Consider the following 24,701-nt stretch of genomic DNA (forward strand, 5'->3'; position numbering starts at 1 on the left):
ATGATCCCCAGAAGCTACACAAGGTAGATACAAGGTAGGTAGGTAGTTCATCCACAAGAGGTGTGATTGTCGGGGTAGAGAGCCTCACCCTGGGCAATTCATGAGCTGCTGACTCCTCTGTTTAGGCCTTGGGTTGGGTCAGCCCTACTTGGTTGGGGGGTACACTAGGATATATGCGCACTTTGTTGATATGAAACACTGTGGACACCCTTCGTAGCCATGTTGTTTACAGGCTGTATTTGGGGTCTGTTTTTTCAGTAAGTGTCCCTAGTCCCTAGGTGTCCTGCTACCTTCAGGCCCGGGTATGGCATAACATAATGGATCAGTCGGTCAAGTCCACGCTCGCTACATGCGAGTTTGAAGGGGGCTCATCAGTTCTGCTACTGGCAACGATAATTTTCTTTGCCTCTGCCATGCTGTCTGTTGGGTCGGTGATACCTTCAACCCTGAGTCCTGCAACACACGCTATCATTGGGCCTTCATTCTCTCTGAGCCTGCTTCACCTTAGGAAACTTACCAGCAGGTGCCACCTTACAGGCTAGGTTCCCATCTTTGGCTTGTACAGCATTGCGCTTGTAAATTTTAATTTTGTAAATTTTCATTAAAATGAGACAAAAATAGAGGTTTCTTGCAGTACAATAGTGTAGTACAGTCTACATCCCCCCCATTCCCACATTCTGTGTTGCCACGAGCCACTACTGCACACAGGGTGTGACCCATATTCTCACCGATGGGGTCTTGCTTCCATCCTATTTCCATGGAGTGGACTGTTGACGACGTGACCTTCTGTTGGCTTTATGAGATGTTCAGTTGCCTTAATGTGGACCTCTTCATGTCAGTGTGGAACCAGCATCCTCCATTCTTTGATTATGAGGCTCTTGCAGTGGATTCCTTTCAGCTACACTGTCAAAGTGGGGGCTCAGATTACTATTTTTTTTTTCAGTTCAGTTGTTGCTCTGGATGTCAAAGTGGGGGCTCAGATAACTATTTTTTTTCAGTTCAGTTGTTGCTCTGGATGTTGTCCAAGCTGGAGATGTACTCATGGAGGGTGATCCTTCTTGATCCTTGGTGGCAGGCTTGGCCTTGGTTTCTTGCTTTGCTTGCCTAGTGTCCATGCTCAGGCATTTTTCTGATGCTCTGCCCCTTTTCAGCAGATTGGCCCAGCAACAAAACCTGTTGCTCTATGTATCTGGAGTTTCTGATGAGAGTTTATCACCATTTGTATGGTGAACTGGTGGCTGGTTTGTTGGTGTCCCACCTGCACCTCTCTTTGCAACAGCAGTATGAAGTTACCTGGCACCCACTTCACCTGTCTCTTCATTATCTTTATTCAGTTACTGTTCCAGTGACCCTTTCTAGTATTGGCTGTTTCTGGGGGGGGGAGCCTTGTCGGCTCCCCGGAGTTATCCAAGCTGATATGCTAATGTCAGACTTAGGCATCAGTCATGTGTATGGAGTTCTGTGGGCCTACCGGGGACCACGAGCCAGAACCTGGCCCCCTCAGAAGAGGCACGAGGAGCAATGGCCTATAGAAACTCCCGTGTGGTTGGAAGCATTCTATGTCTGCCATTCTATTTCTGCACCCAGAAAGGTAAGCGTCCCAAAACCCCTATTCTGGTGAAAATTGCGACGAAAAGCCGAACAAGTGGATAGAACTCCCCAAACAGAAATGGGCAAACGAGTATGATGCCACACACCGCCGCGCCACTGTCTGCGCAACTCCCCCTCCTCGGTAGAGGGAAGGGGGAGTCCCAACCCTCGAACTCGCTTTGTGCGAGTTCGAGGGTTGCTCTGTCTCCTTGTCTCAGGGTGACTCTCATTGTTTTTGCTGCTGCTTGTGGGGTCCTGCAAGTTTCGTTGCCTGTTTGTATCTCGGTTACCTGGTCTTATGCTGACTAGCCGACTATGCGGGTGCAGGCAGCACAGGCATTGCATGTTAGGTTCAGGTGATTGCAACGTGCTAGGTTATTTGCTTCCCGGAAGCCCCTGGGCTGCCCCGTTTTGGTTGTTGTGACGGGGATTAGGGGTGTTGGTTGCTTCAGTTTTGTTCCTTCCTCGTCCCCTTGTCTTCCACTGTTGTGATTTCATCTGGTCCCCCCCCCCCTCTTTCCTCCCTGAATCCAGATCCTTTCTGTCTTGGGGTTCGGGGTCGGGGCAGGGATCCGATGGTCTTGAGACTCGGGAGGGGGGGGGGGTCTCGGGGGTTTCCCCTTCCGGGGTAGTGATGAAGGCATTCGAGCCTGTTCCTCCAGCCGGGTTGTATGAGTCTGCCAGTGGGCTCCCTTCCTTAGTAATTTTCTGGCTACCCTGGCTTTTTCTTGCAAGGCTGGGGCATTGGGGGGGACGGCTCGGCCCCAGGGCCTGCCATGGAGGTTCCCGGGGTTGGGGGGGGGAGAGGGGGCTGACTTCGGGGGCCCCGGGCCCCCCAAGTCAGCCTCCTCACCTAATCTAGATAAAATAGGTGCTTGGAGCATCAAATGGCAAATGGAATTCAATGAATAAATGCCATATTATGGAATGTGGGATTGGAGCCAACAGACTGCACACAACTTACAAACTATGTAGAAAGGCATTACAGAACTCTAATAAAGAACAAGACCTAGGGGTGGTTTTGGATAGTAAGCTGTCACCAGAGAACCACAAAGAACATTGTGAAAGGAACATGTGTGTGTCTTTCCAACTTCAGACTTTCTTTTAATTATATGGATGATGAAATACTAAAGCAACTGTTCATGACTTTTGTGAGACCAAAATTGGAATATGCAGCAGTTGTATGGTACCCAAATCTCAAGAAGCATGTAAATAAACTGAAAAAGGTGCAACAGCACTACAAAATGGCTTCCGGAACTGAAAAACGAGTTACAAGGAGAGACTGGAGACGTTAAACATGCCAAAACTAGTAGATAGAAAAGAGGTGATATGATCACCACTTACAAAATACTAACAGCAAATAGACCAAATTGACAAAGAGGAATTCCTGAAACCAGCAACTTACGAACAAGAGGAAACAGATTCAAGCTAAGAAAACAGAGGCGCTGAAAAAATATTAGAACGTTTTCTCTTGCAAACAGAGTAGTAAAAGATTGTAACAAGCTAAGTGAGATGGTGGTGAAGGCTAAAATCATCAGTAGTTTCAGAGTGTTATATGATAGAGTACTGAGAAGACGGAACACCACGAGCATAGCTCTCATCCTGTAACTACACTTGGGTAGTGTAGTTACAGGATGAAAGTACACTTGTAACTACAAAGACCTGTCTCTGTCAGAAAAGTAAGTTTGGTCCTTCTCCCTCTTCCTCTCCAGTAGGTAAGAATGCATTAGTCCTTCCCACAGCTAATCTCTGTTCTTGTTCTTGAATCTCCTCTTGTCTCGATAGTGGAGCCATCTTACCTCGCTATAGGAGTTGCTGTCACCCTTGTTCATACCTCTGGTGCTGTCCCTAAAGTGTGCAACCCTCTCTCACACAAGACAGCACATATTGCTTGTAGTCACTATTTTGCTTATAAATAAGTACATATGTGACATATTCCAAGCCATATTTTTTTTCAGGGCACTAACTTTTCCTCTGTTTTATTAAACAATAGAGATTTTATACAAAATTTGACAATATCCTGAGTTACTTTACAATTTATTTAAAAATTTTAGGTTTTATTATTTTTATAAAACTGTAATATCAATATAGGTATAGGTTCAGTACTAATTGTAATATCTTAACATACTAAGAAGGTTAGGTTAGGTTGTTTTCTATTCAGCATTTCAAGGTAAATGCAAATATTCACAATAAATTAGTATGTCACATATGCACTTATTCATAAGCAAGATATTACTATAAGCAAGTGCGAGAACGGGTTGCAGTGTAGCATACCATTGTTTCTGTCCCTATTCAATCCCAATTTCTCTTCCCAATTTTAAACACCTTTTAGACTCATTTCTGGAGCCTCTGCTCCTTTTAAGTGATTTTAGATGTCAACATGTCCTTTGGGTCAATGTACTTATCTGAGGTCATCGTTTAGAACCGTTTGCCCTGTCCCTTGTATCTCCTGAATTCTGGCAAGCCAACTCGTGTTGACTTTTACGTTCTTTCCTGCATAGATCTTTCTCTGTGCTGCTCCTCCATGTATATAGAACTGGCCTTGTCCTTGATGACCCTATAACAATTACCATTTCCCCATCCTTGTTCTTACTTTTCATTCCATCATTCTCTCTTCCCCTCAGTGACAGCTTGATAAGGTAGACTGGAATGCTTTCACTTTTTATTCTGCTCTTCCCTGCCCATCCAAAATCTCTCCCTTAAGCCCTCTTTCTTTTTCATGGCACCTTATTAGATGCTGCCAACTGCTCTATTCCTCACTGTGCTTCCTAAAAGGCACCTGGAAATTTTGTTCCTTGGTGAAAAGTTGAACTGTGTCTGGTCTGTACACTTTAAAATGTTACCTAGAAGAGGCACCGATGCTATGAAATGCCCGAATCTTTTATTGTTTTGGAAAGAGTACGGCACCCAAGAGGGCCAGGCACACGGCTAAATGTGAGAGATGGAAATCCTACGTCTCCACCATATTGGTTCAAGTTGAGAACAGAAGCACGTTTAGTGGATGTAGGAGATAGGAATGCATCTGGTGGGAATGTGGGAATGCTAATGTTGCATTCAGGTGTCTGGTTAGCCAGCCCAACAACCAGTATTGGCTTGTGGGACCTCGACCCTTAAATATGTGTAACCCAACTCCATCAGTTGCATGAACAAGTGGTGTATGTGGTCGATTAGCTGCCTGTCTTAACCTACTTCTAAACATGCACATCGTGTGTGTCCTGCCAGCCAGCCATAACCTTTGCTAATATGGACCACACCTTGGATTTATGAAGATACATAGGGTTTTGTAAACAGTTTACTTTGTAGGCCTATACAAGTTACATTTGTATTACTGTATAGTGATTAGCTGCAATATAATTAATTTGGAAAAAAAAATCACACTCCACACCACACAGTCCTTTCTACATATTCATATCTACATACAATTTATGTAATTTTTTTTTATCCGAGATAAATAGCATTATAAATATAATGAATCAGACCTATGCAGGGCAGTTTTAAACAAGGTATGTTTGTATCTGTAAAACAGATTTTCCAGTTTAAAAATAAGAATTAAACATCTATAGCCAGTGCAATTTTTGTGTTCAATATCTGAACATTAAATTTGATCAACAATAGCTTGTTTCATTAATCTTTCACTCTTGTTTTCAAAAGTTGAAGGTCAATTATATTGTTAAATAAGTTTGTATAGTATGTAAATAAACTTTTATATTGTATAGTACTAACCTTTCTGTTTGTATTTAAATATACAATATCGAGTTATTATCCTATATTGATATTTTAATATAATTCAGTTATTGTACGATTGAATCTTCATCCACAGGAAATGCACTACAATGACATCTCACCTGAAGAGACTAATTGGAACCAGACCTGTTTTACCCTCTCAAGAGTGGTTCCTTGACATAGCAAGTGGGCTCTTGTGCGTTGTCCGAGAGCGAGTGCGGCTGCATTCAGCTCCTCTCCCCATGATGGTGCACAAACAAAATATGCCCAATTTGGATTTACCACATTTGTGTTTGCCATGCATGGAGACCTGTTTATGATTTCATCTGGTTGTTGAACCTACCCAGCAGCTGCAGCCTCTGGGTGCCTGGTTGGACATTGGGTCAAGTGGGCAGTGAAGGGTTGGTAAGTATGAAAAGAAGACACCAAACCGGGAAGGCTAATGTAGCACCATCAAATGTGCGGAATAATCAGAGGGCGTTAAATATCACCAAGGATGCCAATACGAGAAAAGAAACGCATAAGGCAAATGATATCAAAAGTATCAGATTCACCAAGAATTCTATCGAGGGACAAGCGACCGGAAAGGACGATCGGAAAGCAAGACACATGCTCGTCCTGGAAGTCAGTATGCACGACCGTAAGAGGGACAATGCAATTTGGACAATAATGAGCAGGGCGGCGCTCCATTAAGTGACCGTGAGTTAAGCGCATATGGCCAATATGCAACCTCGCCAGAGCCGTTTCCCAACGGCGGTTACGGTCGTAGGAAAAAGGCCATGAGGACACAACCCCCCACCCCGAGTCTCATTACTAACTAAACCCTGTGCTGAAGCTGAAACCCTCAGACGTTTCGGAGCCAGAAGAACCACAGGGAAAGGACCAGGGGATGCGGCAGGAGCCAAAGCGACTATCGCCCCCAGGGCAGGGTCCCTAAAACCAAACCGGGGGCAGCCTCGGGCATCCGGGTCAGGCTGGAACTTGGGAGATGCATCCATGGGTCCCCGAGCCCTGACAGGGGTTTCCAGGGCCCGTAGGATAACTACGGGAAGCCCGGGCAAGGTGTTGCTAACCGGTTAAGAAACCCAAACAAACAAGGGTAGATGATAACACTGAAAATCCCCTGGGGACATGTACAAGCACGCGGGCCTAGCAGAGGGCCACCAAAACAATATCAGGGGAACTATAGACCCACGAGGCAGAACCTCCACCAGGCAAACAAAAACAAAACAAAAAAGAAAAACCCCGCAAAAGTACAACGTCCCCAGAGGTAACAGTAACCGGTCGTCACTTAGGTGGCAGGCTGCGCAACACCTTGACGCCCTAGTCAGCACAACACAACACCACTCCCAACCCAAGGCCAAACAAGGGCCCCCAAGTCCCAGCTGGCCCCAAGGGCGAAGCAAATGCCAAGCAGCAAGAACCCCTACGGGAGCGGTTCCCGAACGTCCCAGGGAAGATAACCCTGACACACACGGGCAGTACTCACAGGGCGCCTAGGGAAGGAAGCCCCTAAGTGCATGCAGCCCCGGCACTGATGAGGTACTCCTGGCCACCGCATACCACACAAAGACAGCAGAGAATGCCACACGAGGCAAACACCACCCAGGAATTTGAGGCCAGAGAAGCGTCTATCCCGGTTGACACTAGCTTACGAACTGAAGGCAGCCGGCTGTTTCCTTAGGATCGTAGGGAGTTTCTACCTCTCTGTTCATTTTTTTTTTTGTAGTTTTTTACCATGTGGGGTTTGTTTTGTTATGCCTACCTTTCTGGGTGCCTGACCTCGGTTGATGGCAGATAAGCAAAACCCCCAACCATAATGGGGTTTTCCAGGGCCATTGCTCCCTGAAACCTCTCTGAAGGGGCCAGGTTCTGGCGCTGGTCCCTGGTAGGTCTGAACTCCATAGCTAATGTCCCGGTCTAACATAACATACATTAGCCTGAAAGCCGTAGGGGCTCCCCACAGAAAAGGTCATGCACCAACAAATTCAATGATGAAGGCAAAAGGAGTGGTTGAAGTGAAGAGTCCTGAACAACACTTTCAAGTACACTATACTGTATACAGTACAGTACAGTACAGTACACTTTACATAAATAAACCTTAATTAAATTATGCCATGTTCTAGGTTAGTACAGAGATGACATTTATCTAATATCCTAATAGGTCTAATCTGCAATAGGGTTGGCCTGATCCATTTCAGATTTTCAATATTAGATAATACAGGTATATGAACTGCATACATACCCAGTAAATTAATAATGATACATATCAGATCAGACAGTTAGGAAATTAAAATGCCATATAAAATGTTAAGTCTGTATTTACACTAAACAAGTAAGTAATTATCAAAAGGTGGTGTCATGCCAGGAAGACTATATAGTTACACACTAAACAAGTTTATGCTCAGTTAACTTATCTTTTATCCTTTAATTTACACTGAAATTCCTTAAATGTATCAAGCATTTCTGTTATTACACTTGCTTGCTCTACTTGCTGAGTATTCAACATACTCAACAGTTTCTCCTCAGTTTTTACTCTCTCTTTTTCATGTTCCTTAAAAAATGACATGACCGGATTTTTCACATTAGGAACACAATGAAAGATTTTATCTTCATTACTTGTTGTAGGTATTGGTTCTTGTGAAGCATTACTGTGAACTACAGCACTACCATCCAAAACAACCTTATAACTAAGGACAGTAACTGGCTCTTTATTTGTTTGAAGCTTCGTTTTTTTTATTCTCCGAGTGGTTGATTCGGATGTTTGAGGATCAAGTTTGGGTCGTTTCTGTAAAATATTATTTTCTGAAATTTTTTTATAATTTTCCTCCCCTGTTTCTTCATCTGAATTATCATTCAGGGCCTTTGAAAAAAATGTGAAACGAGTTTTTCTACCCGACCGTGTTTGAATTATTTTTGTCTCTGGTTTCTTATTAATATTTTGTGGTTCTGAATGATGCGATTCACTTGCTTTGAAATTAAGCAAGTTATCAATACTCACATCAGGCTCTGTACCAGAAGACTTCAATGAGTCATTGTCTGAATTCCATTTTCTTTTTCTCTGTTTTAGCACACTACATTGATGTATTAACGAGTCATTTATACTGGAAATATTACTGTGACCAATTAAAGGTAGGTCTTTGGGTAAATATATAACTAAATCAGAGCTGGAACATCTTGGAAAGGTATAAAATGTACCCTTTGTTTCAACAGAACATCTTTTAGGAATGATGTTGCACACTTCCCCAAAAAGATCTTTATATACATCCTTACTTTTCTTTGTGTTGATACATTTAATTTTTGCTTTAGGACTAATGTAGCTACAAGATGGAATAGATTGGTCTAGCTCTGACCCAGAATTGGAAAGCATTGTTACATCATAATCTTTGCTGGAAACTCTCTCTTTAACTTTCTTCTTCAGCATAGAAAAATGCGGTACATTGTGTATTTTAGAGAGCTCACTTACGTTAATGTTGTCACTAGTTTTATAACCATATTCTGAGGTTATTGGCACTTCACACTCAAGGTTTTGTGTAATTCCAGAATGCTTTAAATTAGATAAATTGCTTCCATTAGTTTTTTTATTAATATGCATTGTATTTGTTTCCTCTATATTACCACACGTGTGTGTGTTTAAATTTTCTTTTAAACAAGTAAGAGCAAAAGTTAAGTATTCAGCTGCTATATCCTTTTCTTCTTGGCTGTTTGTTGTACCAGAATTTTCCTCTTCTGAAATCCAGTCCAGATAACTTTTATCTGGAAATCCTTCATCGGTCTCCAATGTACGTTTCGGGCTTTTCTTCTGCCAATTCACTCCTGTTAAAAACCCCAGAAAAAAAAACAGTGTTGAATGTAATGAAATGCCATTTTCTGGGTGAGGCCCGGAGGCTTCCCAAAGCTATCCAGGCCGATATGAATGTATTAGATCCTGGCATCAGTCAAGGTGAATGGCGTTACAAGCCTACCAAGAATCACGAGCCAGAACCTGGCCCCCCCTCAGAGAGGCACGAGGAGTAATGGTCTATAGAAACACTCATGTGGTTGGAAGCATTCCATGTCTGCCATCTACTGGGTCAGGCACCCAGAAAGATAGGCCCCCCAAAACAAACCCTATCTGGTTAAAAAATTGCTAATGAAAGCCAAACTATTGGACAGAACTCTCCAAACGAAAAATGAGCAAATGTGCACAAAGTCACAACCGTCACCAAGCCGCTGTCTGTTTTACTCCACAACTTTTACATTGCCTTTTCGTTCTATATTATGATTTGACTTGAGTTTTGTAATTGGTTTCCGTTTTTATATTTTCATTTTTTCCGTAGCGCATGAGCTGGAACTTATCTCCGTTAAACACCATATTATTTTCTGTAGCCAATAGAAAGACCTGATTTACGTCTGATTGGAGGTTTGCCGTGTCCTCTATGTTGTCTACTCTCATGAAAATCCTAGTGTCATCTGCAAAAGATGATACATTACTATAGATTGTGTCCTTGTTTATGTCCAATATGAGGAGGAGAAAAAGTACTGAAGCAAGCACAGTACCCTGGGGGACTGAGCTCTTCACGGTTGATGGACCGGATTTTATTTTATTGACTGTTACACATTGGGTTCTGTTAGTCAGGAAATTGTAGATCTATCTGCCTATTTTTCTGGTAATTCCTTTTTGAAAGAATTTTATGTGCAATAACACCATGGTCACATTTGTCAAAGGCTTTTGCAAAATCTGCGTAAATTACATCAGCGTTTTATCTGTCTTCCATGGCATCTAATTTCATGTCATAGTGGTCCAGCAACTGTGACAAGCAAGAGCGCCCTGTTCTGAACCCATGTTGTCCAGGGTTATGGAGATGCTGTGATTCCATGTATTTTATGATCTTAGCACTCAAAAATTTTTATGATGTGTGATGTTAGTGCTATTGGTCTAATTTTTTGCCTCTGCCTTATTACCTCCTTTATGGAGTGGTGCTCTTCTGTTTTTAGTATGTCAGGGATAACACCAGTATCTAGGCTTTGTCTCCAAAGAATGTGAAGGGCCTGTGATAGTGGTTTTTTACAGTTCTTGATGAATATGGAGTTCCAAGAATCAGGGCCTGGTGCAGAGTGCATAGGCATACTGTTTATGGCTTCTTCAAAATCCAGTGGGGACAGGGTGATGTCTGATATATAATTTGATGGTGGTATCATATCCATGAAAAATTCATTTGGGTCATCAATCTTAAGTGTGTTTAGTAGCTCCCTGAAAACAGTCATAAAGCTTCCTCAGTATCTCGCTCAGGGTCTTAGCGAGATATAGGAGGGCCTTAGAGACCTCCCAAGGTGGATAATATGGGTAGTGCAGGCTGACCTTGGTGCTCCTTGTGAACAAGCACGAAAACCACCAGTGTACATCCCAACTAACCAAAATAGTCGCTTATAACCAAGAGTCTAGACAGTGTGGTAAAAAAACTGACACCCCCAAGGTAAGGCCCCCACTTCTTTGGTCAAGCCTCTAAAGAATGAATTCCCAAACATAGCAAAGAAAAGAACCGTCAGTGCATAGGCAGCATTAGGAGCACCCAGAGGCGGTAACCTCAAGCACATGCAGCTCCAAGTACCTTATGAACCAGGTCCACACAACAAACCAGACAGAAAACACTCATGAGCTGACTAAAATATAGAAAAACACCAAGCAAATGACCCCTCCCCTTCCCCCAGCAGGTCAAAGTCCTAGGATGGCCGGCATTCAGTTTAGAAGCAGCAGGAACTGGATGGTTTGTTGTTGATCCAGGAACCCTACAGTGGACATCCATCTATGTCCTCATCAGCAACAGAACTGGCTTGAGGGACTGGAGAGTACCTGGAGCTCTGCACCCACCTTGCCAATGAGGGCAAGAGGGTTAGTATTAACAGCTTGTGCCAGTTTTGAGAAATTTGATCATTTATTATCCATGTTTGGACTGTCAGTTTCAAGGTTTTAGCCTTTTTTGAACTCGGCAGTGGTCTGTATTGGTTTGCTGACTTTCTGGATTTTTTTCCTGGTGGGGTGGCAGAGTGTCATCTGCTTTCTGTGCCTATGTAAGGTGCCAGGTTCTGGCTCTGGCCCCCCAGTAGGTTGAACAGAAGTCAACAACTGATATAACCTGGTAGTTTGTAGCCATGGCCCAGATTCACGAAGCAGTTATGTGAGCACTTAAGAACGTGTACATCTTTCCTCAATCTTTGACGGCTTTGGCTACATTTATTAAACAGTTTACAAGCATGAAAACTTGCCAATCAACTGTTGTTATTGTTATTAACAGCCTCCTGGTGCTTCAGAGCTCATTAACTGTTTAATAATTGTAAACAAAGCCGCCAAAGATTAAGAAAAGATGGACAGGTTCGTAAGTGCTTCCGTAACTGCTTCGTGAATCTTGCCCCATATCAATGAGATAGCTTAAGAGAGCCACAAGGCACTCCTTCAGAAAAACACAGTTTTGAAGGCTCAAAATGATGTACAGTAATTAACAATCTAGTAGTGCCAATAAAAATTGCAAATAGCCAAGAGTGCTAAATAGAATTGGCAAATAGCAGAGGTCTGTCGTACATGAGATCATATGTAAAGTAGATGAATACAGTATTAGTTCTGAAATTAAATATATTCAACTCTTAGTTCTTATCTGTGCAAATTTCTGGTTATGTCTCTGACTTAAAAAAAGTAAAATATAGCTTACCAAGAGAAACATCATGAAAAAGTTTTAACATGTTATATTTTTCTAATAACGTGTGCAGATATACAATGTCCTTATTTTTTTCTCTAGTCTTGTCATAGTTCTTCAGAACATCAGTCAAGTGAAAACGGACCTGTGGACAAAATACACTCAATATTAGTATGGTATTGAATACAATTAAACTTCAGAGTATACATTATATAGAATCCTGCACAGGTGAATCCCTAATGGCTTCCTGATTTACCAACTAGGAATATTATGTACTACACCACACTAACAAATCAAATGCCTACCAGAGACCAGAACCAGAATTTGGCCCTCTCAACAGAGAAAATGGGAAGTCTAGTGATAGATGTTGTAATCCACAAATTAGGAGTAAATATTAGCTAGTGAATCAAGCACTACAACACTTAACAAATGATGGTTGAAAGTACATGTTAAGTATTGAGACCGGTCACACATCGAGGTAAGGTGAAAGGGATCAAGACAGCTGTTGCCCACCAAAACGAGTGTATCAGCCAAGAGGACAAAGGGTGACCTCTAGTTCATGATGACAAGGAGATTTACAGTTAATCGGATTATATCCTCCTTGGGATGCGGGGGTGTAATAAAGTCCAGCCGAAAGGTATCGACCCGCGACAGCTTCAAAGTCGGGGAAGGGCGCCACATACACTGGAAGATGTCTCAACTACACCGATGCTAAGAGGTCCACCTCTGGGCGCCTGTACGACCGGCAGAGTCAACTAAATGAGTTGGGGGGTCGACCATCCATTCTATAGAAAGGTAAATGAACTGAGAAAGGCCATCTGCTAGGACGTTTTACACTCCCTGAACATGAACCGTCAGGAGAGCCAAACCCCGAGAACTCGGCAGACACCAGAAGCGACCAGCCCCAAAGAGCCAAGTACCACATCGAACCCCCCTTGGTTCTGGCAATGAACCTGAATCGGCACCTGTCTTCTCTGACAATTTCCACTATTGATACCACCTGCCTTCCCTGACAACAACTTCCACTACTGACACCACCTGCCTTCCCTGACAACAACTTCCACTACTGACACCACCTGCCTTCCCTGACAACAACAACTTCTACTGACACCACCTGCCTCCCCTGCCTCCACTGACTTATCCACTTTATTACGTAAATAACAAACCTGACGAGTCCGAGGTACTGGATTTAACAGCTGATGTGTTCTAATATGAACCCGAATTCCATCAATGATTTCTGCTAGCAGCCTCACATGTTCAGTGTCGGCCATCTTTTTTGTGAGAAGCTCTTCAGCCTTCTTGCATGCCACACTATACACACATTTCTGAGCTTGTAATGTAAGTGGCTTCACTCCTGTAAAAGAAGGTATCTGTTATTTGTTATATTATTATTATCTCATTCATATAAATGAACAAATCCACAAGGGCCTTTGCTCGTTTGTTATATCACGTTATTGTGATTTCTGTGTACTCATTTATATACATTATGATGTTCCAGGTAATATAAATATACAAAAAACAATAGTTGAGGCCTGGGAGTAATGATTATGGGAAAAGTAAAAGCTATAAATCCGAGAAAATTAAGTAAAGTCTGTGAATGGAGAGAAAAATGAGAAAATACAAAGTGACAAAAAACATATCAACACTTTAGAACACATGGGATGAAAATTTATTGGCCTTTTCTCAGGACTAAATCAGCAGGGAAGGCATCCATGGCAGGTTAATGAAAGTCAAAGACACGCTAAAGATACACAAGGGAAACTTTCTAACATTTAGGAAGAAAAATGAAAAACTGAAAGGAAAAATAACTCTTAGTAGAGTAACGAGTAATTAACGATACAGGAAGGTCAAATTAAGGAACTATTGAAGGAAAACTAGAAATAAAAAAGAAATGCCTTGCAAAAGAAAACAGCTGATGAAGTATGTAGAGGTTAGAGCATATTTCCAAGCCAGCCAAGGAATAATTACACAAGGATTTACATGGAGAAAATGCATGAGCAGCACAAATGGAGGTGGTTACTAGAGGGTTAGAAAAGTATAAGGAGAAAATTAAAGAAACCCACGCACACGCAGTCAGAGAAAAACCTCCTGCGTATGGGGAAGCTGCGCAGACAGTGGCGCGGCGACGCGTGACATCATGCTCGTTTGCTTGTTTCTTTTTGGGGAGTTCTATCCACTTGTTCGACTTTTGGTAGCAATTTTCACCAGAATAGGGGTTTGTTTTGGGACGCTTACCATTCTGGATGCCTGACCCAGTCGATGGCAGATAAAGAATGCTTCCAACCACACGGGGGTTTCTATAGGCCATTGCTGCCCATGCCTCTTTGAGGGGGCCAGGGTCTGGCTTGTAGTCCCTGGTAGGCCCACAGAACTCCATACACGTGACTGATGCCAAAGTCTGATATGCTAATATCAGCCTGGATAAGCTCCGGGGAGCTGATGGGGCTCCCAACAAAAAAAATATTGTGTGACATACTTTAGCCGTGATGGAGCTGGGAAATTGAGCAAATTATGGGCACTCAGCGATAAAGTGTTCAGGGTCAGTCAGCTCCGCCACCCTGTGATGCGGCAGTAGCCGCGAATATAATGTTTCACAATTATTTTGATGTTTCTCATTCATTTCTTTTCTGGTTTTTTGCTGTATTATTATTCAAAAGTGTGTAATTTGTGGAATTTATATAGTTTAAATTGTGGAACATCGCTATGCTCAAAATTATGGGGCTCATATAAGTGACATTAGTGGTTCGATTCCTCTCGATTCTACCGAGGGGAACCTCGATTCCCAGGAGCCGGTGGCTAAGCAGGCAGAACACTGAACGCGTGATCCTGTGGTCCCGGGTTCAATCCTGGGCGCCAGCGAGAAACAATGGGCAGTCTCTCTTTCACCCTGATGCCCCTGTTACCTAGCAGTAAATAGGTACCTGGGAGTTAGTCAGCTGTCACGGGCTGCTTCCTGGGGCCCTGGAAGGACCGGGCCGCGGGGACACTAAAGCCCCGAAATCATCTCAAGATAACCTGACATATATATTATATTCTATGATCAATCAGTGTTTTTGCTGTTATTGCACTATATACACACATTGTATATACCTACCTACATATGTGTTCACCATAATGAACCACTAACTTGGTATGGTGAGCCCAATAAGCAAGAATAAGCTACCACACCCAGCCAGCCCTCCCTCACTCCTCTAACACCTTACTTGCCAACATTCCTCCTCCCACCCTACTGTTATTGTTTTTATTACACTATTTACACACATTATGTATAAGTATCTACATGTTTTATTCACCATAACTATACAACTAAGTTGGTATTGTGTCCAAACAGCACAGTGTCCACCATACACTGCATGACAAATCACACAGCAAACGACAACGCTACGAATACGGTGCCACCTCCCTCACCAAAATGGCTCCTCCCAACATACTCCTGTTGCTATTATTACACTATATACACACATTATATATAATGTGGAACCAGCAAAGGGAAGCACATGCGGCTTGGGCCTTGGCTCTGAATCCGGTCTATCCTGACCAACAGCAAGCAGTAAGCCCTAGCCCTGCCAAACCATCTCAAAACACAAGGACAACCCGAAAGACTCAGTCAGACACCAGCCAGTAACCAGTAGCTGCAGATGACAGGAACCAGTCCACAACCTCCTACAGAAAAAAATAGAGAAAAAGGATAGGTGAAAATAAAGAGCCCATGCTGAATCTGAGGAAAAGGCCAGGAAGGGATCAGGATGAGTATTTTGGGATGAGTGAGGTGGAGGGGGTGTCATCTGGTTTCTGTACCTTTATGAGAAACTAGGTCCTGGCTCATGGTCCCCGTTAAGACAAACAGAACTCCACAGCTGATGTGAGCTACTAGTTGAAAGCCATCTCAGAAACACAGCATCAGGGAGCCACAAGAGTGCTTCCTAACAAACCTACTATAGTATTTACCTGTTGTCCAACTTAGTGACAGAATTTTCCTGAGCTCAAGAACCTCGTGTAGTTTTTGCCAATATGGTGGAGTTGCAACTGGATTGCGGATCTTACGACTTCCAGGTTGTGATGTCCATGGTTTTGTAATTCGAGTATTAAACTGGGTAAGAAGAGTTTTAAACTGCTCGAAGACTTGATCTTTGTTATACCTGTTAAAAATAATACATATTTGGATTACTTAATGTTATTAATGATTTAGGCTCATATTTTCAAGAACCAGTAATTTAGTGCTAACCATAGTACACTGCAATCTTTGAAAAAATGTTTACCATCACAGGCAACCCAAGAAAATCAGTGTCCTCACTTAAGAACATAAGGATGAAGGTAACTGCAGAAGGCCTATTGGCCCATACGAGGCAGCTCCTGTTTATATCCACCCAATCTCATTCATATATAAGAACATAAGAAGACTTCAGTGAAACATATGGGGCAAAGCCAATTCGCTCCATGTGGGATTTCGTTCGACTGGCCAGACCCCCAGGCAACCCCCACCCCTAGACAAAAAAACAACGTTGAAAGTAATGAAATGCCATTTTCTAGGCTTAGCCTTAGAGGTTCCCTAAAGCTATCTGAACTGATATGTGCTATATTAGTTTGGGGTCATCAGTCACAGGAATTCTATGCCTACCGGGAACCACGAGACAGAACTTGGTTCCCTCAGAGATGCGCAGGGAGCAATTATGAGCACTTTATATTTAAATTACGCCATATTCCGCCTTCAACTGAGGTGGGCACCCAGAAAGATAGGCGAACCATAAACAACTAGCCGGTAAAACTGTGACCTACAGCCAGAAAGAGCAAAGAAACTCGTGCAAAAGAAATGAATAAAATCACAAACTAGCAACCCTGTCACAACTAGTACAGTGTATTACACTCATACAAGTACAGTGGTACCTTCATTGACGAATTTAATATATTCCCAGAAACAGCTAATAACCCGAAAATTTGTAACAAAACAAATTTTCCCATAAGAAATAATATAAATTGAATTAATCTGTTCCACATTCCAAAAAACCAGCGTTGAATGTAATGAAACGCCATTTTCTGGGTGAGCCCCAGAGGCTCCCTGGAGCTTATCAGGCTAATGTATGTTATATTAGACCGGGACATTAGCTAAGGAGTTCAGACCTACCAGGGACCAGCGCCAGAACCTGGCCCCTTCAGAGAAGTTTCAGGGAGCAATGGCACTGGAAAACCCTCTTGTGGTTGGGGTTTTCCTTATCTGCCATCGACCGGGGTCAGGCACCCAGAAAGGTAGGCATGACAAAACAAACCCCACATGGTAAAAAACTAAAACAAAAACCGAACAGAGAGGTAGAAACTCCCTACAACCCCAAGGAAACAAGCAAACTTCACACTTTACGGCTGCGCCGGTTGTCCTGTAGCTGGTGCAATGCAAGCAAAGTTGTGCTGTGTACCATGGACTACTTCATTGATTATTACGCACCTCCAAAGTACCGAGTGTGTAACACAGTGTGTTACTGTGTAAATAGTATGTGAAACTGTACATATTGTAATTTTACTGAATTTTTACCACGTAATATTGTGACAATAAACATTTATTGTGGACACATTACTGATACATGTATCACAGTTCCATGGAACATTATGAACAGTCTATTGTATACATATTGTAAAGATCACAAATATGCATCAAATACGATAAAAGAAACAATTAAAACCGCATTGGCAATACATAGAACAAATATTTGAAAATATATTTGTAGCAACACGCAGTGCTTGAATGGTCTGCGCGATCGTGTCTGGGAGCTTAACACACGGGCGACCAGTCCCTAATGATGTCCAAGCGCACCTTGTCCACGTCCCCACATCCAAAGTAAGTGGAATTTGGTAATTATTTTTACATAGACATGTTCAGGGAAGGGAATTTATCATTTTACAAAGAAAAATGATTTTTGGGGAACACTTGATGTCATGCACACTAGGAGAATTTCACAATAAACAATGCATCACAGTGGTTAAATGGTTTTGTATGACGTGGTCATACGGTATGAGTGGTATTTGTTTTGTATGACGTCCGTTTCACATGACGAACACGGCGCCGGAACGGATTAAATTCGTTATTTGATGTACAGTACCACTGTATTCTTATGGGTAAAATACTTACCCATAACCAAATTCTAGCATTTTTTCTGTGATCTTCATAAACACTTCATCTTTATAACCAGGAGATGAGGATGCAGTTGGCTGGTATTTGAGGTATAAATCAAGGAGATGGTTAACTGCTTCATGATTCCAGTAGGTAATCTCCACATCTAAAATAAGGAAAGCATACGAAATCATTGAAAAATCAAAATTATAACTCTACATGAAAATACATAAATGTTACAAATTTATACTACAAAATTTATTGTTTAATACTAATGCTAAACTTTAAAGATGTTAAATAGAGCAAGGTGTGTAATGAAGTGTCCTTTTTTGGGCTCCACCTTATGCTATCCCCCTACATCTGGCCATTATATGTCAAACTTTGATAAGGGCAAGCATTCCAAATACTCTGCCTGCTAGAGACACGATGCCAGATTCACAAAGAAGTTACGCAAGCACTTACGAACCCGTACATCTTTTCTCAATCTTTGGCATCTTTGTTTACAATTATTAAACAGTTAACGAGCTCTGAAGCACCTAGAGGTTGTTTATAACAATAACAACAGTTGATTGGGAAGTTTTCATGCTTGTAAACTGTTTAATACATGTAACCAAAGCCGTCAAAAATTGAGGAAAGATGTACTGTACACATTCATAAGTACTTGCGTAACTGCTTCGTGAAAAGAAACCAGGAAACTCAAAACCAGGTAGAATACTTTCAGTGCGGTGGAAAGACAAGTGTGAAGTGAACATGTTGACCACCATTCACGCTGGAACAATGCTGGACAGTAGCAAGGTGAACAGAACCACAAGAGAAATAATCTATAAGCCAGATTGTGTCTTGGACTATAACATCAACATGCATTTGGTGGATAAATGTGATATGATGGTGCAACCCATCCTCCAAATTGACAGTATGCTTTAATACTAAGTGTAATAAGTACACTTTCTTACTGTCATAAACAGTGCATAATTGCACTTATTATTGCACTTGTGTTACATTTACACAACTCCCTCCCCGATTTAATTCTCCTCGTTCAGCCCGTCCTCCAAAAATGGGGTGGTAAATGTAAGAAGACAAATAAGTGCAATTATGTACTATTCATAGCAGTTAGGAATTGTACTTTTTTTCACTTAGTATTAAATCGTACTCTCAAATATATTGTGAATATTTGAGTTTAACTGAAAAACTGAATAGAAAACCACAACCTCACCTAACCGTCTTAGATTTTGAAGTTAATTTTATTGCTTCTTAATTACAATTAGTACTTAACCTATAGCTATATTGATATTACAGTTTTATAAAACTAATAAAACAAAACTAAAATATATCAATAAATCATAAAGTAACTCAAGATATTTTAAAATTTTGTATAAAATCTATATTGTTTAATAAACCTGAAAAAGAAATTCCTGAAATTTAAAACTTCTGTATTGCAAATTGAAATTGAAAACTTCATCCTAAAATTCTGAGTGTCTTGACAGAAAACGAGGAGAATTATATCGGGGGAGGGGGTTAAGTAAATGTAACAGCCCCATAAGTGCAATTATGCACTGTTTATGACAGTAAAAAATGTACTTATTACACTTAGTATTAAATCGTACTGTTAATTCGGAGGATAGGTTGCCTCGTTTTCTGTTAAGACACTCAGATTTTAGGATGAAGTTTTCAATTTAAAATTGCAATACACAAGTTTTAAATTCTCCCCCTCTCTCACTGATTCTCCCCCTCTTGCTCATACTGCCTCCCACCTAAGCTCCCTCATCCATCCACCCACCGGTCAGCCATCACTGACGCAGTGCGTGCATTTGGATCCGACATGGTGCACAGATGTTTCTTGATTGTGCAGATATGTAAAACAAAAGCATAGAATGAACATTCCAGCCTTATGGCAATTCAAAATAATAGGAATAATAGGCCGTGAATCTGTGAAGTCACAGTGGGCAAACTGGATCATCTCCCACCCACCACCACAGGCCGGCATGACGCTTGGCGGACCCCTTCTTATCCGAACTTTGTTCGAGTAATATGACTTCCCAACCCCAATCGGGAAACTGGAAGTTTCGGATAACTAAAGTTCGGAAACCAAGTGGTGCTCTGTATCGCCAAGGGTAAGCCCAGGCAGGGTACTGCTAACCAGCACCCAAGACTACCAAATAAACTGCTAAGGCTGAACGCCCGGGACATGTCCACTCACGGAGGCCAAGCAGGGGTTACCACCGAACAACAGAGAGCAAGACTCTAATATAACAGGGGGCAAGGAACACCAAGGTAGACCCCTCCCCCCACCAGGCAAAAATAAAAGAAAAACCCCGCAAGAGGACAACATACCCAGGAAGAACAAAGCCGGCCGCTGTTATAGGTGAAAATTAGCTGGTACCTGCAAACTACCTCTTACCCCAAGGCAAATAAGGGTGCCAGAAACACCCCAGCACCAACAGAGGTAGACCCAAGGCGACTTGTGGAAGATAACCCCTAGCCCCAAGGGCGGTACTTACAGCGCACTCACAGAATTGAAGGTAACCATAAGCACATGCAGCCCGAGTACCTTGGAATAATACTCCCAGCTCGCACGCCACCCTAAGAACAGTAATGAACACAATGCACAGCACAACAGAGAGAACCGGAGCTGGAGCTACATGACCATGCCAATATCACATCAGCCGAAGAAATAGTGGGTGGATCACCGGCGTGAGGCACTGGGGCTCCCCCTTTCCCCTCCCCTGGGAGTTGGGAGCTGCACAGACATGCGGCGCGGATCGTGTGATATGCTCGTTTGCTCGTTTTCATTTGGGGAGTTCTGTCTACTAGTTAGTAAATTTTAGTCGTTTTAACCAGAATAGGGGTTTGTTTAGGGGCGCTTACCTTTCTGGGTGCCTGTCCTAGTCGATGGCAGATATAAAATTCTCCAAATCCCATGTGCATTTCTATAGGCCATTGCTCCTCATGCCTCTTTGAGGGGGCAGGTTCTGGCCGTGATCCCCAGTAGGCTTAGAACTCCATTCACACTGACTGATGTGAAAGTTTAGTGCCTGTACCTTCCTTTCTTTTAAATACTCTACTTGATAATGGTCCAAGATGGACCAAAATGTTGTCGTTTCTTCACTTTCTGATGTGTGGTTTGGTTACCATAGCCAACTAATGAATACAAGCAACAGCCTGGTGGACCAAACTCTCACAAGTCGAGCCTGGCCTCGGGCCGGGCTTGGGGAGTAGAAGAACTCCCAGAACCCCATCAACCAGGTATCAACCAGGTAACAAAATAAAATAATATTTAAATGCTAACATACAGTATTGTATGTATATAAAAACTGACCTCCAGTGAATTTAGAAACATCAGGGCTGTAGCAAACAGCTTCTTCGATTTCTTTGACTCTTCGCATCTCACTCATCAAGGGAAATTTGTTTCCTTGAGAGTACCCCTGCCGAAGCAAGCCAAAGTGAATTGCTATCTGTGGAGATGTCATGAGTAAGACAATTATTAGAGATTTCCACCCAGCTTTGTTAATTATATTATGACTAAGTTCATTTCAATGAAATCTGTATACAGTGGTACTTCCGTTTACGAATTTAAATCGTTCCCAGAGACGGTTCGTAAACCCAAAATTCGTAAACCGAAACGAATTTTCCCATAAGAAATAATGTAAATTGAATTAATCCGTTCCACACTCCCAAAAATATCTTCAAAATACATTTCATACATAATACTATAAATATTTTGTACTACAATATGTACAAGTTATATCTTACCTTTATTGATGACTTGTTGGCATATGGAAGACTGTGAGGAGAAAGGGGGAAGGAGGAGAGGTGTTTTGTGTTTGGAAGGAGAGTCCCCTTCCATTATAACATAAGGCAGTCAAGACTTCTCTGGGGTACTTTCTCTATGTTTTGCTGGCATACCACTAGGACCTGGTTGTGGCTCACAGCTTGCTTGTCTTACCAGGAATCTGTCTATAGACACTTTTTTTTCCCCCTACATTTTAACACTTGTCTTTAGTGAGACATCACATTGCCATTAAAATGGTTAATGCAACGACCTGTTACAGCTTTATCTGCCTGACACTTTTCAGCAAATCTTTGCAGTTCTGCACACATTTTCTTAGAGAAAGGGACATTCTCTACTGCCTCCTCCTCCCCTGAAGAAATTTCCTCTGCTGTCTCTTGTTGCTGCTCCTTGTGAAGAGCTACGAGTTCGTCGGTGGCGAGTTCTTCGCTGTGTTCCTCAACCAACTCCTCCACATTAGCCCCATCCAACCTAGCTAGTTCAACAACCCTCATACTATTTTCTTGTTTACAAATGATCTCTTGTTTTTCCTCTATCGTCATCCTCACATATGTTTTCTTAGGTTGAACCTTACCACTGACTTTCTTGGGACCCATATATAATAATTATTTTTATGTTCAGACACTTAAAAAAAAAAAAAAACAGAAAAACAACGAATTTCTTTACAAAGAATTCAAACGCAATCGTCATTAGGCAGGGAGGCACTGGTAAACTGAAGCGCGCCTCGCCCTTGCTACCAGGAACTACGCACTTGGTTGACCCATACGTGTATCAACAAACTCGCCAAGTGAGGCAAAAAGTCAAATTTTTTGAAGAAATTGAGCTCATAAACCAAAAGATTCGTAAAGTGGGGCATTCGTAAACCGAGGTTCCACTGTACAGTATTTAAAACATATTGAATTAAGCTATTTTCCTACAAAAATTCATAAAGTATTCACACTAAGAAAATAATGATTTGAAAATTACTGCCATCAAGATACAGTACTCCAATCCTAGTAATTGCTAAGTTTAATTCTGCCCGAAACACTATGCGTGCTAGTGGCTTTACATGAATGTAAAAACATCAATGCTATGTACTCTCATAAACCCAATGTACCTTCATGTATATAGATAAATAAATAAATAAATAAATTACCTAATTATCTAAGGTAATTAAAAGTTTAATTACCTAAGAGTAGTAGCAGAATGAGAGCTATACTTGTGTGTTCCCATCTTTCCAGTATTCTTTATCAGGTGACTTTGACACCCCTGACCTAGCTGTCCTTCTATTCTTGTTCTATGTATATAATGTGACAGTGTATATACACTGTTCTGTATTTATAACCCATATATACACGCTTAACGTGTGTGTACATATGGGTTAATAAAAGCAAAGACACTGATTGATCTTAGAATATAATATACATGTCACATACATGAGCTCAATAACTTTTAGCATATCAATGTTCCACACATTGAACTATATAAATTCTAAAAATTACACACTTTTGAATAATATTACAGCAAAAAACCTGATAAAAAACGAATAAGACACATTTGAAATAATTGTAAAAAATTATATTCGCGGCAACTGCCGCCCCACTGGGTGGCGGGGACGAGTGTCCCCGAACCCCTCATCACTTGGCTCCCAGTGTTCAGAATTTCCAAATAACTGTCCTTCTGGTCTGTCTTCATCGAGGAGTGTTGTAGTGTCTGAACCTATCAAACTGTCAGTGCTGTTATCATGCAGCTTCAGGGAGCCACTGAGATAATAGGAAGGATAAGAAACTTAGATGATTGTCATGCCCTTCAAGATGATCTGGACAAAATAAGTATATGGAGCACCACTTGGCAAATGGAATTTAATGTTAATAAATGCCATGTAATGGAATGTGGAATAGGAGAACAGAGACCTCACACAACCTATATATTATGTGAGAAATCTTTAAAGAATTCTGATAAAGAGATCTAGGGGTGGTTCTAGATAGAAAACTATCACCTGAGGACCACATAAAGAACATTGTGCGAGGAGCCTATGCCACGCTTTCTAACTTCAGAATTACTTTTAAATACATGGATGGCGATATACTAAAGAAATTGTTCACGACTTTTGTTAGGCCAAAGCTAGAATATGCAGCTGTTGTGTGGTGCCAATATCTAAAGAAGCACATCAACAAACTGGAAAAGGTGCAAAGACATGCTACTAAGTGGCTCCCAGAACTGAAGGGCAAGAGCTACGAGGAGAGGTTAGAGGCATTAAATATGCCAAAACTAGAAGACAGAAGAAAAAGAGGTGATATGATCACTACATACAAAACAGTAACAGGAATTGATAAAATCGATAGGGAAGATTTCCTGAGACCTGGAACTTCAAGAACAAGAGGTCATAGATTTAAACTAGCTAAACACAGATGCCGAAGAAATATAAGAAAATTCACTTTCGCAAACAGAGTGGTAGACGGTTGGAACAAGTTAGGTGAGAAGGTGGTGGAGGCCAAGACCGTCAGTAGTTTCAAAGCGGTTTTACAGAAGGATGAGTTCTATTTTCCAATATGTTACCATTGTAACATATTGGAAAATAGAGAAAGAAAGATGACAAAGAGTGCTGGGAAGACGGGACACCACGAGCGTAGCTCTCACCCTGTAACTACACTTGGGTAATTACTGAGGCCCACCCAGAAATTGGCGTTTCATTACATTCAATGCTTTTTTTTTTTACCTAAATAACCCACCTCTGGAACATCACGCTTAGGGTATCCTGTAGCAGCATAGGCCTTGGCAACTTGGAGCCAAAGATCACTGGTTTGATGACTCAAGTTCTGACTGACATGGGCTTCGAGAACATCAGGAT

The 24,701-nt window shown here is 41.8% G+C and overlaps 1 protein-coding gene across 10 annotated transcripts in view; it reads right to left on the reverse strand.

Moving 5' to 3' along the window:
* Window positions 1-24,701, reverse strand: part of LOC123769445 (uncharacterized) — a 64,618-nt gene that overhangs the window by 12,658 nt on the left and 27,259 nt on the right. For 9 of the 10 annotated variants that reach the window (XM_069317120.1, XM_045760553.2, XM_069317126.1 and 6 more), the window contains 7 exons: window positions 24,583-24,701; window positions 21,401-21,536; window positions 18,103-18,250; window positions 15,933-16,123; window positions 13,151-13,338; window positions 12,000-12,129; window positions 7,617-9,129 (listed from right to left, as the gene is read on the reverse strand). The exon at window positions 24,583-24,701 is cut by the window's right edge and continues 54 nt beyond it. In XM_069317120.1, the coding sequence (XP_069173221.1) occupies window positions 7,727-9,129; window positions 12,000-12,129; window positions 13,151-13,338; window positions 15,933-16,123; window positions 18,103-18,250; window positions 21,401-21,536; window positions 24,583-24,701 (2,315 nt within the window). In that variant the 3' untranslated portion in view covers window positions 7,617-7,726. Of the gene's footprint in view, window positions 1-7,616; window positions 9,130-11,999; window positions 12,130-13,150; window positions 13,339-15,932; window positions 16,124-18,102; window positions 18,251-21,400; window positions 21,537-24,582 lie in introns of those variants that run through there. The other variant, XM_069317128.1, reaches the window with a different exon arrangement.

Source organism: Procambarus clarkii, chromosome 86, assembly GCF_040958095.1.
Source record: "Procambarus clarkii isolate CNS0578487 chromosome 86, FALCON_Pclarkii_2.0, whole genome shotgun sequence".
NCBI lineage: Eukaryota > Metazoa > Arthropoda > Malacostraca > Decapoda > Cambaridae > Procambarus > Procambarus clarkii.